Source organism: Elaeis guineensis, chromosome 1 (genome assembly GCF_000442705.2).
Source record: "Elaeis guineensis isolate ETL-2024a chromosome 1, EG11, whole genome shotgun sequence".
Lineage (NCBI taxonomy): Eukaryota > Viridiplantae > Streptophyta > Magnoliopsida > Arecales > Arecaceae > Elaeis > Elaeis guineensis.
The window spans coordinates 9,619,589-9,636,949 of NC_025993.2; the positions used below are offsets into that span (position 1 = coordinate 9,619,589).

General features: G+C 38.8%; 1 protein-coding gene across 1 annotated transcript in view; it reads right to left on the minus strand.

Moving 5' to 3' along the window:
- Positions 1–727: 727 nt before the first annotated feature.
- Positions 728–17,361, minus strand: part of LOC140855623 (protein NRT1/ PTR FAMILY 5.10-like) — a 199,744-nt gene continuing 183,110 nt past the window's right edge. The window contains exon 6 of the mRNA XM_073251792.1: positions 728–1,140. Coding sequence (XP_073107893.1) covers positions 728–1,140 — 413 coding nt within the window. The remainder of the gene's footprint in view (positions 1,141–17,361) is intronic.

Here is a 17,361-nt window from a genome sequence, read left to right on the forward strand (position 1 = left end):
TAGGTGGAGATCGTTTGGCCAGCTTTTTTGGCACAGACCAAGTAGAACCAAATTGTCCACCAATAGAAGAGGGTTGAGATGCTACCATACTAGGCATGGGAGAAACCAAAGCCTTAGCTGATTGGATCCAAGGGTCAAACAACTGATTAGCAGACCCATCAGCATCCAAGCAGCCACAAGATTCCATAATCATGCCCATCGGGCCATATGTATAGCAAATCTTAGTGAGTTCTTCAGAAATAAATTGCTGCCATTGACAATCATGATGAACTTGAACAATAGCCCCCGGGAAAATAGTCTTAATAAGATTCATAAGCACACAAACATGAGCATACCCAATTCTAGCGGAATTCACGGTCCAATCATCCAAAAATAAAGGTGTCCCTGCCTTGACAGTAATCTTCTTAATTTTTTTCGATTCCTACAATTCTAATAGAAGATTGGGCAAACGGACCCTAGCTTGATTGACCACATCTCAACCAGGCCGAAAATCCGACTGCCATGGCTCAAGAGCGAGCAACTGACCAGCCAATGACCATGGACCCTTTTCAAGGAATCCACAGCCAAGAAACTTACGATCAAAGCATTTTGCCAACGATCCATAGATGGTTGGAAGTCAATCCCTAAGAAGTAGATGACCAGTTCCACAGCACTGCTTTCTCTATTCTTGTACACATAAGCCCGTGCAAGGTACAAGTAGATGACCAGTTCCACAGCACTGCTTCCTCTATTCTTGTACACAAGCCCGTGCAAGGTACAAGTAGATGACCAGTTCCACAGCACTGAGTCCAGCAAGAAGCCAATAGAAGTAATCCAGATGAGCATGGTTTAGATTGTTGGAAAACCAACTCTCGCCATTCTCTGCGGTTGCTTTGTCAATCACAGATACTAGAAAGCTACTGATGACGTCCCCAATGCCAAAGATGCTCAGGTAGAGAGCAAGCCCGAGACTTCTCAATGCATCAGGGATCTGATCATAGAAAAACTCCTGCAAGCCAACCATCGTGAAAACATCTGCAATCCCATAGAGAACATACTGGGGAATCAACCACCACCAGCTCATCGGAATGGTTGCTGCGGGCTGATCGACCAGGCCAAAGTCTCTGGCAGTCTCAAGTCTCTTCAGCTCCACTAGAGCTGCTATAACCATATAGAAATCAAAGAAATGACCATTCCAGTGCCAATCCTCTGAAGCATGGTGAGGCCTGCAGGCTTTTCGGAGAATTTCTGAATATGGGCATAAGGACACGATCATAGATGGGAATGAAAGCTACAATGGAGGCACTGGTGAAACTTTGTAGTGCTGCAGGCGGGACTGCAAGGTTTGAACCTATCCGCAACAAGTCTTCGGAAAAAAATAAAGCATTTTAGTACATTCTTTGTTCGATTTAAAATTGTTGGGACAATCGGATCTATTTCTCTTAATTTAATAGCAACCTTTCGATTTATTATCCGTCATCCCGATTATGAGTCGGCAACAAAGGATGGATCGTCAAAGCCAAGCCATTGAAGGAGGTTTGATTCGACTACAGTTTTTATGAATTTCGACATCTGACTTTCTATCGATGTCAGAAAATAAATAGCTGACTGTCAACCGTATAAGCCGACCGACCATCGATAACATTTGGTCAACTTTCTTGACAGATACGATATAGCGATGATCAACTATACAACTGCTGACCAGTCAGCATATTGGAGTTACCGACTGATGGTCAATTGGAATACCAATAGCACCGACATACAGTCGGGGCGCTATGTTTACCGACATAAAGTCGGCATATCAGAAACTGCTAGTGCAGAAATCACGTAACAGCTACATACTATGATTGTCAATGGGCATTAACTGTCTATCCCACAGTCACATTATGTCGGAATAAGTGGGATCCATGTGCCAAACTGTTACAAATAGTTACCAACAGTTTGCCTATAAAAGAGAGGTAAAAGAACAGCGATGGTAAGACACTTCTGGACTGATATTCTACTATATTCTTAATTCAATTTTTTGTTCGACTACTTTCCACTGACTTAAGCATCGAAAGGTCCCCGTCGGATATATTTTCAGTCAGTGGACTTTATTTTGTAGCTGCTCTTCTCTGACCTCAGATGCTCCAAGGGATTGGCCGCAATAGATTAGCACACCAAGTAGGGGGCGAAATAAATCAAGTCATGGCAAAGACAAGAGCCCAAAACAACTCCACCAGCTCCGCCAAACTTTCTTTCCAACAAAAAAAACTCCGACCTCCACCTCCAATGGCAAAGCCTAGTTCCTCGCATCCAGTCATCACTACAAACGTCCAACTTGCTACTTTAATACAGCAAATAAAGGTGCTGACGGAGGTAGTGCATAGTCTCCAACAACAACAAACACAACAACAACCGCAATCAGCGGCAGAGTAACCAATGCCATGTATAGCTCCATCCAGGCACAGTCGCCGCATCCCTCGATGCTCTCCTCCATCTCGAAATGATGATCAACCCGACATTCCCACCGTGTCGAGCTGATACCATTTCGGTATTCTCACCATGCCGCTCAGCACTCACGACGGTCTCTTTCTCCTTCTCGCTACCATAGTATCAAGAAGGAGAAGAGGCTGCGCATGCCTTCAACTTCTTGATCCTCGAGTTCTTCAGGGGACTCTACCTCTGGGTTCTCACAGCAACGGTGGCTTGATGACTACGAGCATAAATTCAAAGAAATCGACCGCCAACTCACCCGACGTCAAGTGGATGGTCAAGGATCCTCCAACGATCTTGGCATCCATACCGCTCCATCTTTCTCTCAGCGCATCTTGGTTGAGCCGATTCTATCTCTGTTCAAGATGCCACATATGGAGCCATATGATAGCTCCACCAATCTAATTGACCATTTGGAGAGCTACAAAGCTCTCATGATAATCCAGGGGCAATCGATGACCTCTTATGTCTTAGCTTTTCGGCCACTATTTGGAAGGCTGCTCGAGTCTGATATTTTAGGCTTTAGCCGGAAAGCATACACTTCTTTGAGCTGCTAGAGCATTCATTCATGACTCACTTCAGTACCAGTAGAAAAATATTGCGAACGTCCGACAGTCTCTTCTTCATCAAGCAGAAAGAAGGAGAGACTCTGAGAAGCTTTGTGGTACATTTCAATGCTGCCATACTTGAGGTCCGGGACTTCAATGAAGATATGGCCATTTTGGTCATAAAGAGGGGTATGAGGGGATCTAGATTTACTTACTCCCTGGATAAGGCTCTCTCTCGGATCTACGCTGAATATTTCAAGCACACGTACAAATATATTCACACGGATGAAGGCGCTACTGATTGGTGTTAGCCGGAAGAAAAAGTCAGAAGAAAAAGCAAAAATAGAGTGCACCTTTGATCGAATCAAGTTGGCCAACAACTAACAAAAGAGCTTCATCTCACCGACGGAGTCCGAGGTCAAATAATTATAGCAACAGATATAACTCCTATACTCCTCTTTCTGCCCTTCGTACACAGATTCTGATGGAGATTGAGGGAGAAAAATACCTCCATCACCCGCACTGATGAAGGCACCACCGATAAGCCACGACAAGAAAAAGTATTATCGATTCTATTGTAATCATGGTCATGACACTGAACAGTGCATTCAACTTAGGGATGAAATAGGAGCCTTGATTTGATGAGGCTATCTTAAAAAATCTAACGAGACTGCCCGACTTAACCTCCTGTCGACCAACAACCTTAGCCATAGCCCGAGGAAGTGAATGACGATCGACCGATGATGGGGGTCATAAATATGATTTACGAGCAACTGAGAGACTAGGAGGCAAGTTCTGAAGAAGAGTCAGCTAAAAGCAGTGACAAGACAATGTAATATTTTTTTCGGATGATGATGTTTGGGGAATACAAACCTCCCATGATGATGTCGTTGTCGTCTCGATGACAATAATAAATTATGATGTAAACAAAATTTTAGTGGATAATGAAAGTTTGACTGATATCTTATTCTACTCGATTTTCTCCAAACTACGACTACCGACGGATCAACTCAGAAGAATCTCTACTCTTTTAGTTGGTTTTACTGGAGATGCAGTCAGTGTGGAAGGAGAGATCACTTTTCCTTTGACTGCAAGAAGCGACGCATGACAAAGCACTATTCTCTTGACGTTCATAATTGTTCGAGTTCTTTCAGCCTACAATGCCATACTTGGATGATGGGGCCTCAATGCATTAAGAGCAGTGGTGTCAACTTATTATCTACTTGTCCGATTCCTAATAAGGGAAGAGGTCGAAGAGATGTATGAGGATCAGCAACTGGCCTGATGCTGCTTCATGATTTCTACCGAAGCCAGTAAGTCTGAAGACCTTGTATCAGTCGACAAACTAGACTAGAGGGAGAATGAAGAAAGAAGTGAGCCAACTAAACAACTAGTTTCAATCCCATTGAGAGAAGGCGACCCTACGAAAACTATTCAAATTGGGTCATAACTACCTGATCAAGAGCAAAAGCAACTGGTAGACTTGTTGAGAGGAAACACTGATGTCTTTGCTTGATCAGTGATCGATATGTCAGAAATTCTTTCGAAAGTAATAACTCAGCGATTAAACATCAATCCTAGAGTTAGATCGGTGAAATAGAAGAAAAGACCTTTTACCCCTAAGAGGTAGAATGTCATCGACGAAGAAGTCGGCAAGCTCCTTGTAGCCGACTTCATCAGAGAAGTCAATTATCTTGATTAGTTTGTTAATATCATACTGGTGAGAAAGATCAATAAAAAATGATGAATCTGTATTGACTATACCAATCGGAACGAAGCATGTTTGAAAGATAACTTTCTCTTGTCAAAAATTGACCAACTAGTCAATGCGATGTCGGGGCACCAACTTTTGAGCTTCATGGATGCCTTCGTAGGCTATAATTAGATACAAATGATGTCCGAAGATGAGGAGCACATTGCTTTCACAACTGATAAAGGTATCTACTGTTACAAAGTGATGCCATTTGGTTTGAAGAACACTAGAGTGACTTACTAACGGCTAGTCAACAAGGTGTTCAAAACATAAAGCAGACGTAACATGGAGGTTTACATCGATGACATGCTGATGAAAAGTGTCAAAACTTGTGATCATGTTTGGAACTTAGAATAACCTTTCGATACACTCTGATGACATCGGATGAAGTTGAATCTGACTAAGTGTCCATTCAGAGTGACCGTTGAAATTTTTTTTAGATTTCTTATATTGCAAAGAGAAATTGAGGCTAACTCGGAGAAGATAAAGGCCATCATCAATATGAAGCATTTTAGTTTTAAAAAAAAGATACAACAATTCAATGAAAGGATTGCCACCTTAGCCGATTCATCTCGAAGTCGGCTGAAAGATGTCTGTCTTTCTTCAAGACTTTATGGCAAACGAAGGATTTATCATGGTCAGATGAATGTCGATAGTCTTTTGAAGATCTAAAAAAGTATCTGATATCTCCTCCACTACTCATGAAGCCAAAAGAGGAGGAGATGCTGAATCTCTACTTGACAACATCCTCTAAAGCAATTAGTTCAGTTCTTGTCTGAGAGGATGAAAATCGAATCCAACGGCCCATCTACTACACTAGCAAGGTACTTCATAATATTGAAACAAGATATTCAAAGATGGATAAAATGATCTACATTCTGATTATATCAACTCAATGAGTTCGATCATATTTTCAAGCACATTCGATAGTTATCCTGATGGACTAGCCTTTAAAGGTGATCTTGCATTGACCAGATACCTCCGATCAGATGGCAAAATGGGAGATCAAACTAAGTGAGTTCGATATACAATATCATCCACACCCATCATGGAAGGCTCAAGTGTTAGCCGACTTTGTCACTGAGTGTACTGTATCCGATGACAGACCTGATCGCAAAACTGACGACAAGTCAGTAGAAGTTGAGAGTGCTGAGGTCAAACTAGAATTGGTATGAGTGCTTCATGTTGATGGAGTATCTAATGCCTAAGGGAGTGGGACCGGCTTTATCCTTATCAATTTTGAAGGGATTGTGATCGAATATGTCTTTCGATTTGATTTCAAAGCTTCCAATAATCAAACCAAATATAAAATCTTGCTGGCTAGCTTGAAAATTGCTAAGGAGCTTGGCATAGACAATCTGAAAGTCCACTTACTCATAACTGATTATAGGATAAGTCAAGGATAAATTTGAAGCCCAAGACATGACTATGATGAAGTATCTTCAGAAAGTGAAAGATCTTATACAAACCTTCAAATATTTTGAGATCTCTCACATTTCAAGAGCAAAAAATACATGAGCTGACGCACTCTCTCAACTAACAATAACTTCTTCCAATCTACTTAATTGAATATTCATCGAATATCTCGAACAACGAGTATTGACAAGATTGATGAGGTGCTACAAATAAATGATGATCCAAATTGGATAGATCCGATCATCCAATACTTGACCAATGGGACTTTACTCGGAGATCGTTTAGAAGCCAAATGACTAAGATGGACAGCTTTGCAGTGTGTCTTGATGAACGGATATTTATACAAGAGATCATTCTTCTACTGCTAAAGTGTTTGAATCCTACCGACGCTAACTATGCTCTCCGAGAAGTCCATGAAAAAATTTATGAAAATCACTTGGGGGGTAAGTCATTGGCTTACAAAATTCTACAACAGAGATATTATTGACCCACCATGAAGAAAGATGTAGTTGAGCTTGTTCAGAGATGCGAACCATATCAAAAATATACTAATATACAGCATTAATCGACCAGTCAGTTAACATCAATCATTGCACCGTGGCCATTCATACAATGAAAAATTGACATACTCAGTTTCTTTCCTCCGACATCTGGTCGGAGAAAATTTTTGGTGCGTGTCGTGGATTATTTCACCAAGTGGGTGAAAACCAAACCACTAGCGTAGATCACTGAAGATAAAATGAAAGACTTCATTCAAAAGTCAATCATATGTAGATTCGAATTGTCACATACTATCATCACTGATAATAGTTGATAGTTCGACAATCAAAACTTCATAGTGTTTTGTGTGAAGCTTTATATTACGTACAAATTCATTTTTGTCAGCCATCTACAATCTAACGATAAAGTGGAGGTGACAAACTGAACAATCTTACATGGTCTTAAGACTCGTCTGAATGAAACCAAAGGCTTTTGGGTGGAAGAGTTGTATCCAGTTTTATGGGCCTATCGGATGACTCCTCGCATCCCGATAGGAGAGTCACCATTTAACCTTGCATATGGAATGGAAGTGATGATCCTATTGGAGATCGAATTGCTATCAATGAGGGTCGAATAGTATGTAGAGCCAAGCAGTTCTGATTATCGAAAAACTGACTTGGACCTACTTCCGGAGGTTCAACAGCAAGCTCAAAAAAGAGTGACTGTATATCGACAAAGACTAGCCCAATCTTATAATGCAAGGGTCAAGCCAAAGTTCTTCTGTCTTGGAGACTTGGTCTTAAGAAAAACAAAAGTTTCAAAACTTTTGGACCAAGAAATATTATCATCAAATTAGAAAGGATCCTATAAGGTGATCGAGACACTCCACCTGGCTGCATATCGACTAGAGACCCTTGATGGAATGACTATTCTTTGGATATAGAATACCGACAATTTGAAAATATATTGTCAATGAAGTTGTTCACATATATAACACATTTGAAATGAAGTGATCGGATTTCAACTTTCTTGGATATTCAACCATCTATAAAAATGATATCTAATCGATGACTAATCGACCAATACATGCCAACTCCGATCAGATGACTCTATGCGCCAACTGCAATTGGTTGGATCTACATATCGATTCTAGTCAGATAATTATATATGCGGACTCAGCTATGGCTGGGTGGAATGATAGACTGATTCAGTTACGGTTGAATAGAATAACACACTGACTCAATCATAATTGAGCAGAGTGATAAGCCGACTCGACTCCGATCGAGTGAAAAATATACCGACTCAACTTCGATTGATCAAAGAATATTCGGTTTATCCCTGTGTATCAAATACTCAGAAAAATTTATGTCTAAAGTTTAGTCGGCTGATACCCGACTAAACAAATAAATTCTATGACTATGACTCCTGATTGTCATTTAGCACAATGATTGATAGTCGGTTGTTCGGTTGATATTCGACTGCATTGGCAATGATCATCTATGACGAACAACACATCGAAAGAGGCAACATACAAGGAGTTCAATACTTAGAAAATTTTTCATTCATTCATCAATAAAAGAGTACACAATTGGATCCAAGGTTCGGTTACAAAAAGAAAGTTAGACTATCATCCGATAATAAAAAGAAAAAAGATCTACGATATCTACTCTGACTACCAATCATTATCTTCAGTTGATGCGTTGGTCCCCACCATAGCTTCGCCCCCCTAGCCTTCGACTATAGTCAATCTTGCTTTGGTCGATGCCGGTGCAACTTCTTCGGTCGGAGCTGCTACTTCGTCGGTTGGCTTTGCTTCTATCATCTCATTTTCGGGAGCTGGGATGGTGATGCTGCGCAGGTCGAGATCTGGGTACAGTCTTTCGACGGTGTCTCTGCCATCTTCATATCCGATCCAATAAGCCATATTGCCACCCTTGAGGATTTTATTCTTGAAATCTTCAGATCCTTTGTAATCCTCGACGGCCTGCTCTCGCATCCAACTGAGAGCCTCCTTGGCCGATTTTGCTTCTTCCTTAGCAGAAGCCGACTCTACATCAGCCAATGCCAATTTTGCTTCGATGGTCTAATGCTTCTCTCACTCCTCCAACTCTTTAAAGAAGTTGTCACGTTTCTTTTGGGCTTTATTGAGTGCATGCTTCTTCTTGATCTGGACTTTATGGGATGTGACGGACTGCTTAGCCAACTCTACTTCAACTCTGGCTAACTTTAATTCGGCCTTTATTTAGAAGATCTCCTCCCGATGCTTCTCGTCCCACTCTGTTGCCGCCTGGAGGCATTCAACAACAGCAGTTTTCTCAACAATCGTGGTCAAAACTTTGTCAGACTAGGCTCGATGGAAATCCATGATTGATCGATATCCTTTTTCTAGCACCGACATCTCATGCATCAACTGAAAAGAAAAAAGAATAGTTAGAGAAAAAACAGATAAAGGAAAGGCAATTGGAAAATAAGATATCAACTTGTACTGAGGATCATCTGTAGAAGAATGAAAACATCTCGGACACTATCCGACACTTGCTGCTTTCCCTATCAGCTGGGAGAAGAGCAGCCTCCACAAGCCATTAGCCAACCTTGGGTTCACTAAGGCCGATTCACTGGCAACAATCCGAACATCGAAGTGCTCCAAGAAACCTGTCGAATCCCCATCATCAGTCGAGGTCGCTGGTGCTTTCCCATGCTCCGCAATGGATGGCCGATCGATTGGAGCCACCGTCCATTCACGCATGGAGGGTGCCCGAGATAATGTCGGCATCACATTGGCTAGTTCTAGTTCGGGCATAGGTGTTGCTTGAGACTCCATCGGTGTTGCTCTGACTGGTGGGGGTTCGACGATCGTAACATCCTCACCATCTGATTGCTCGATTGATGGAGGGATTTCAGGTGGTGGGAGCACCGATGGGGCTGATAGTGTGATGACCAATTCGGTGTTTCCCCCCAAGATGACTACCGATGGAATGTCGATCTCCCTTGCTGCCACTGATGGAGTATCAGTCCTACTCTTTTTCGGCACCCTAGAGGGCTCCGCACCGACTGTCGGCCTCCTCTTAGCGGCAAACAATCGGACCTCTTCTGCTGAAGGTCACCCTGCAGGTCGCATAGCTGCAAGCAAAAAATAAAATGACTTGGTTAAAAATTTGAAGTTAGATAAAAATGAAAAACTACAGAGCTATATTATGCTATACCTACGGTGGGTGTCGAACAAAGTCCGACATCGTATAGTGCCTGCTCTGTCAATAGCTCCTATTGCAGAAAGATTTTCATATCATTCAGTCAGAGAAAGTCTTCTTTATCGACGGCGTCAACCTGACTATTCTCATTCGGACTCGTATTCGGATTTTTCTAGGTAGAAAGAAAGCCCCAGGGTAAGAAAAAAGAAATAAAGAAGAACTGAGTCTTCCAGTCATGAATGGAAGATGGAAGGCCAGTGATGAAATACAAACCTTTTCTCAAAGAAAAAAATCACCAACTCTCAACCTTAGGATGGGGGCGAATGATGAAAAAAGGTTGGAAAAGTGAAACCTGAGGACTAGTTGGGATAATGTGGCACAGCAAGACGAAACTAATAAGAAGCCAAATGAAATTCGGTATGAGCTAGGCTGGATAGAGTTAGTACTAATTTAAGATATTTCAAATAAACTCCGAAATCAAAAATCGGAGCCTAGCCTGAAGGTTCTCCACATAAAAAGCTACTTGATCCGGAGGAGGAGACATCATCCGACCATCTGGACCAGGTGCAAACAACTAAAATTACTCTGGGATGCTATACTACTCTCGAAGATGGATGATTGCAGACTCAGTCAGAAAAGAAACCTCTACTATTGGTCCCAAAAGGGAATCGCCAACCAGACCAGCCAGTCGGCTATCCCGAGAAGGATTAGGGGCTCTATCTTCTTCGTCCCTAACCTTAGCTTTACCCTTTCTACTGTTACTTACCATTGGTAATGGCAGAAAAAGAAATCAAATGGGGGGCAAGGAAAGGAAGGAAGGAAGAAGAGACCTAACCTGAAAGCTAAGGATACCTCGAAGACCACGGATATGGGGAAGAATAGGACGAGAGGAAACTCTCAGTGGCCTCTCGACAGCCAACACGCACGAGAAGAATTCTCAAGCCCTTAGAGTTGTAGCAAAAAATTCAAACAAAGAGAGAAAGCGACCTTATATATATAGGATCTATCGACGGTCAGGATGACTTCATTCAAATTAAGGTCATCCAAAATTTAGACACGTGGCAACATCTAGACCGTTCATCAATCGGACCTTTCGACGTACTTATTGCCTGATCATTACACATTGGCACTATCCATGTGAATAGTCAGGAGCCAACAACCAACGAACATGTGGCAGCTTCCAATTGGCTGAAATCAAATCAACTCAGATCGTCCCACCGTCCGATCTACTACAGCATTAAGTAACTATTTCCTCGAATCAACCGTAAAATCAGGGCTCGATATGACACGTGAAGACTCACATCGTTCAATATGTCAGGCCATATGTCAGGTGATGTGTCAATCCACCTTAGACTGGGAGTGGGGGACAACTGTTGGGACAATCGGATCTGCTCCCCCCGATTTAATGGCAACCCCTCAACTTATTGTCGGTCATCTCGATTATGAGTCGGCAATAAATGATAGACCATCAAAGTCAGGCCATCGAAGGAGGTCCGGTTCTACTACAACTTCTATAGGTCTCGACACCCGACTTTCTATTGGTGCCAGAAAATAAATAGTCGATTGTCAACCGATAAGTCGACCGACTGTCGGTAACATTCGATCGACTTTTCTAGTAGATACGACATAATGACTTGATCAACTATATAACTGCTGACCAATCGACATATCGGAGTTACTGAATGATGGTTAATCGGAATACCAATAGCACCGACATACAGTCGGTGCGCTATGCTTACTGATATAAAGTTGGTATATTGGAAACCGCTAGTATAGAAAGTGCATAATGGCTACATACCATGATTGTCAATGGATATTAACTGTCCATCCCACGATCACATAGTATCAGAATAAGCAAGATCTACTTGCCAAATCGTTACAAATGGTTACCAATAATTTGCCTATAAAAGAGAGATCAAGAACAGCGATGGTAAGGAACTTTTAGACTGATACTTACTACACTCTTAATTTAACTTTCTGTTCAACTACTCTCTACTAATTTAAGCATTAGAGGATCTCCACTGGATATATTTCTGATTGGTGGACTTCATTTTATAGGTACTCTTCTCCAATGTCAGATGCTCCAGGAGGTTGGTCGCAACAAAAATAATTTTAATAGCATGTCAGGGGTATTCTATTTGGATTTAATCCATGCAAACTTTTCAGGCTGATGCAATTCAAGTAGCTAGAGGAACTAAATATTAGGTTCAACTTTTCTAGGAGGAAAAAAAATCATTGTGTCATTCTCTCTCTTAAATCTTTTTTAAATCTTCTTGGAGGCAAGATCAAAGTACATTTTCATTATTTGAAATATTAACTAGATTCAATGCTTTTTTTTAATTTGACAAAATAATAATTATTTATAAATATTATGGATAATATATTATTTTTACAAACTGCTTTGTCAACAAAAACAAGAACAACAGCCAAAACATTTAGATATGACATAATCGGTCAACAAATACTTGCTTGATGTTGACCGATCTGGATACTAGATAGAGAGATTGTGAAAATTGGCCCAATTGGACTGATTTGGAATGAAGTCTGCAAAGCTTATCGATCTCACAGCCAACTCTCAAAAAAAAAAAAAAGAGCAAGCAAAGCATGATCCCCTACCTCGATGCCTCATCGTAGCAAAGAATAAGGTCTCGCGAATGATCAGATTAGACATCACAAGCCAACGTGGAACTGTCGTTGACCATTGGGATGGGTTACAACTAGCGAATGGCTGTTCTTGTCTGCCATTAAGTGGATGTTACTCCATGAATTGATTTTGATGATTACAAAATATTTGAGAAGGTTACTAATAATTTTAGCTTGAAAAAAGATTTATTATATTTCAGAAATAAAATCATAATTTTATCAAGTTCTGATTCGAAAGCCTCAAGAGCAAGAACATAAGATTTGTGATCTATTAGAGGTAATTTCATATTTTTTGGATGTATATTTTGAGAGAAAATTAAGTTTAAAGAAAAGGATCGACTTCCTAGGTCGATCCCTATCAAAAGGGACTGAACGACATGCTATTTTTGACTGGCACACCCAAAGAGAACGACCCTATGAGTCAATCCCTGTGCCAAGGGTCGATCCCAGGGGTCGACCTCTATTGTCTGTGCAAGCCAAAGATATAGAACAGTCACTTTCTGTTCTGTATCACAGAGGTCGATCCTTGGGGTCGATCTCTGTGCAGGAGACGACCCTATGAGTCGACCCTTGTGACAAAAAATCTCCATTATGGCTAGTTTTTCAGTTTATTTTGATCATATTTAATGCTCATTTAAAGCTCTCTAACGGCTCTAAACTTGCCCAGATCTCTCTCTAGTATCTATTGAAGATATAAAAGCACTTGAAGGAGGAAAAAATATAAAGTTTTCAAGCATTCATTTCAGCCCTAAGCAAAAAGTCCTCTTCAAGCAAAAGAAGCTTTCATTTCAAGTTCACCAACTCCTCAAGAGCTCATTCAAGTCTTCAATAACCTTGAAAAAAATCAGAAAAGCTTCTTCCTTGTTGTGTAAAGTGTATTTAAAATTTTATTTACTCATTAAAGGAGCTAAACTTGTATTTCTTTGTCATTAACTCTTATACTCTATTTTTGTCTTGATCTTTAGTTTTGAAAGGATTCCAAAACTTGGATAGGTTGATCTGAACCTTGAATCAGATTATATTGGATTGGTTTGTACCTGAAAAATAAGTATTCTAGCTTAGGATAGTTAGAGTCGGAGGTACCAACGTTGTATTCTTATTGAATACGTTTTAGTAGATTTAAATTTCTAAGTAGGAGCTTGGGGAGTGGATGTAGGTGCAAGGTTGGCATCGAACCACTATAAATTTTGATTATTTGTGGTGTGCTTATTTGCTTTCTATCTAAATTTTTTTATTTTTTTGCATTCTTGCATCTCATTTTTACACTTAGCTTAAATCACTTACCATATATAACTTGCTTATTATTACTTAATCTTTATCGTTCTAAATTAACTTTAAAATTTCAAAAACCCAATTCACCCCTCCTTTTTAGTTGCATAGCTGGGCAACAAGTGGTATCAAAGCTTGGTGCTCTAGCCCTACTTTGATTTAACCATCAAAAAGCTAAAGATCTACAACAACTCAAGTTGGTGCTTCATTAGTCGAGGGACAGTCCACAAACCGACCTTTACTTTTCAATGAGTCAAACTACACCTATAGGAAAGATCGGATGAAAATTTTTTTCAAGCACTTGACTATGATATATAGAGTATTATAGTTAATGGACCACATACATCCACTAAGATAATTGATGGTATAGAATCAACCAAACTCGAAAGAGAATAATATGAGATTGATAAATAAATGGCTCAACTCAATGTTAAAGCCATTAATATTTTATATTGTGCTTTAGATGCTAATAAATTTAATCGTATTTCAACATGCATGTCGGCTAAAAAAATATGGGATAGATTAGAAATAACATATGAAGGCACTAATCAAGTTAAGGAATCAAAAATTAACATGCTTGTGCATAAATATGAACTCTTTAAAATGGAGCATGATGAATCAATAACTGAAATGTTTACTCATTTTATGGATATTATTAATGGTCTACAAAGCCTTGGTAAGTCTTATTCTAACAGCAATCTTGTGAGAAAGATTCTTAGGTATTTACCAAAGATTTTAGAGGCCAAAGTGACCATAATCCAAGAAGCCAAAGATCTGAATATTTTACTTTGGGAGGAGCTTCTAGGATCGCTAATGACACACGAGCTAAGCATGAAACAACATCAAGAAGAAGATGTCAAGAAGAGGAGGATAATCGCCCTCAAATCTATTGCTCAACTTGATGAGGAATCTGATGAAACAGAAAATGAAGAGCAAGACGAAGAAATAGCCCTCATCATTAGAAAATTTAAAAGATTTTTGAAGAAAAAAAAAAAGGAATGAGGAAGAGGCCACCTACAAAAGGGAAACATAGCAAGGAGAAGGATAAAGAGCAACCCCTTATTTGTTATGAATGTAAAAAGTCAGGGCACTTTAGGTCCGAATGTCCATAACTTAAGAAGGGCCCCAAGAAGAACAAGAAAAAGGTTATGGTGGCTACATAGAGTGATAGTGATGAGTCAAGCTCTGAAGAAGAAGATTCACATGAACAAGCCAACTTGTGCCTTATGACACATAAAAATGAGGTAAATGCTGAAACTCCTAATGACTTTATTTTTGAAGAACTTCAAGAAGTATTTTATGATCTAAAGAAGTTGGGGGTAAAGAACAAAGAATTGAAATCAAAGAATCAATCTTTACTAAAAGAAAATGAGATTATTGTAAATAAAAAATTGGTCTTGACACAAGAAAATCTGAACTTGAAAAATAAAATTGCTAAGTTAAAACTTATAGTAGAAAAGTTCACTCTAAGTTCAAATAAACTTCAAATGATACTTGATAATCAAAAGACCGTTTATGATAAAGTCGGTCTTGACTACAACCCTTTAAAGAAATAAAAATTTTTGAAAAATATCTTTATGAACTCATCAAACAATAAGTTTTCGAATATTACTTGCTTTAAATATGGTAAAGTAGGACACAAATCCTATACATGTTTCTCTAGCAAATCTAAAAATTCTAATGTGAAAAAAATATAAGTTCCAAAAAGAACCATTGTGACTAACCAAAAAGGATCCAAGAAAACTTGCATACCTAAAATTAAAACTTGATTTTTGTATGTAGGTGTGTCTTGCATCCCAAGGAATAAATCGAAAATGGTATCTTGATAGCGGGTGCTCAAAATACATGACCAGTGATGAATCCCAATTCATCACACTTGAGACAAAAAATGGAGGGATGGTCACCTTTGGAGATAATAGTAAAGGAAAGATCATCGGTATAGGTAATATTGGTATCACTCCCTCCAAGTATATTGAAAATATTTTATTAATAGATGGTTTGAAACATAATCTATTAAGCATTAGTCAATTCTGTGATAAAGAGTATAAAGTTATTTTTGAATCTTCATTATGCATAGTAACTAGTCCCAATGATGAAGGCATTAAATTTGTTGGGCATAGACATAGTAATATTTATATGGTAGATTTGAATAATCTTTCCAAGATAAACATGCTATGCCTAGTAGCCTTGAATATCAAAATTAATGAGACTAGTTGGCTTTGACATCGTAGGCTTGCACATATTAGCATGCATTCACTTTCAAAACTTGTTAAAAAAGAATTGGTTACCAGTTTACCTAAATTGAAGTTTGAAAAGGATAGAATTTGTGATGCATGCCAATTAGGTAAACAAACAAAAATCTCATTCAAATCTAAAAATATTATTTCAACTTCTAGGCCACTAGAATTATTGCACATGGTTTATTTGGACCCATTAGAACTACTAGTTTAGGTAGAAAATGATATGGCTTTATAATTATTAATGATTTCTCTCATTTTACATGGATTTTTTTTTAGCACATAAGGATGAAACTTTTCATGTATTCTCAAAATTTTATCGAAAAGTTACTAATAAAAAAGATTTTTCAACTCAAAATATTCGAAGTGATCATGGAACCAAATTTGAAAATCAAGATTTTGAAAAATTTTGTGATGAAAAAGGCATTGACCATAACTTTTCAGCACCTAGGACATCCCAATAAAATGGGATAGTAGAAAGAAAAAATAGAATCCTTGAAGAAATGGCCCATACCATGCTATGTGAAAGCAACCTCCTAAGATACTTTTGGACAGAAGCAGTTAACACGGCATGTTATATTTTAAACCGTGCTTTAATTAGACCAATTCTAAAGAAAACACCCTATGAGCTTTGGAAAGGAAGAAAATCAAATATTGTATTTTTTCATATTTTTGGTTGCCGATGTTTTGTTTTGAACAATAGTAAAGAGAGATTAGAAAAATTTGATGCAAAATTCGATAAAGTTATTTTTCTTGGTTACTCTTTTTCTAGCAAAATTTTTAGAGTTTTCAACAAAAGAACTTTAGTAATAGAGGAGTCAATATATGTTATTTTTGATGAGACTAATGATCTTCTTTCAAGGAAGAGTGAAGGTATTGATGATGTAGATCCTCTTATAGAAGAGATGAAGGAGCTCATCCTAAAAGATAACAATTCAAAATGAAGAAGAACATGAAAACAAACAAGAGGATGAAGGTGAAGAACAACAAGAACAACCTCAAGGTACAAATGATCTATCCAAAGAATGGACGTATGATCTCAATCACCTCAAAGAATTAATCATTGGTGATCCTACACATGGAGTAAGAACTCGTTCTTCACTTAGAGATGCATACAATCATTTTATATTTGTTTCTCATTTTGAACCTAAAACCATAGATGAAGCTGAAAAAGATTATAATTGGATAAGTACAATGCAAGAAGAACTTAATCAATTTGAAAGAAATAATGTATGGACTTTAGTATCAAGATCTAAAAATTATTCAATAATTGACATAAAATGGGTATATAGGAATAAATTGGATGAACACGAAAATGTAATTAGGAATAAAGCAAGATTGGTTGTAAAAGGTTATAATCAAGATGAAAAAAT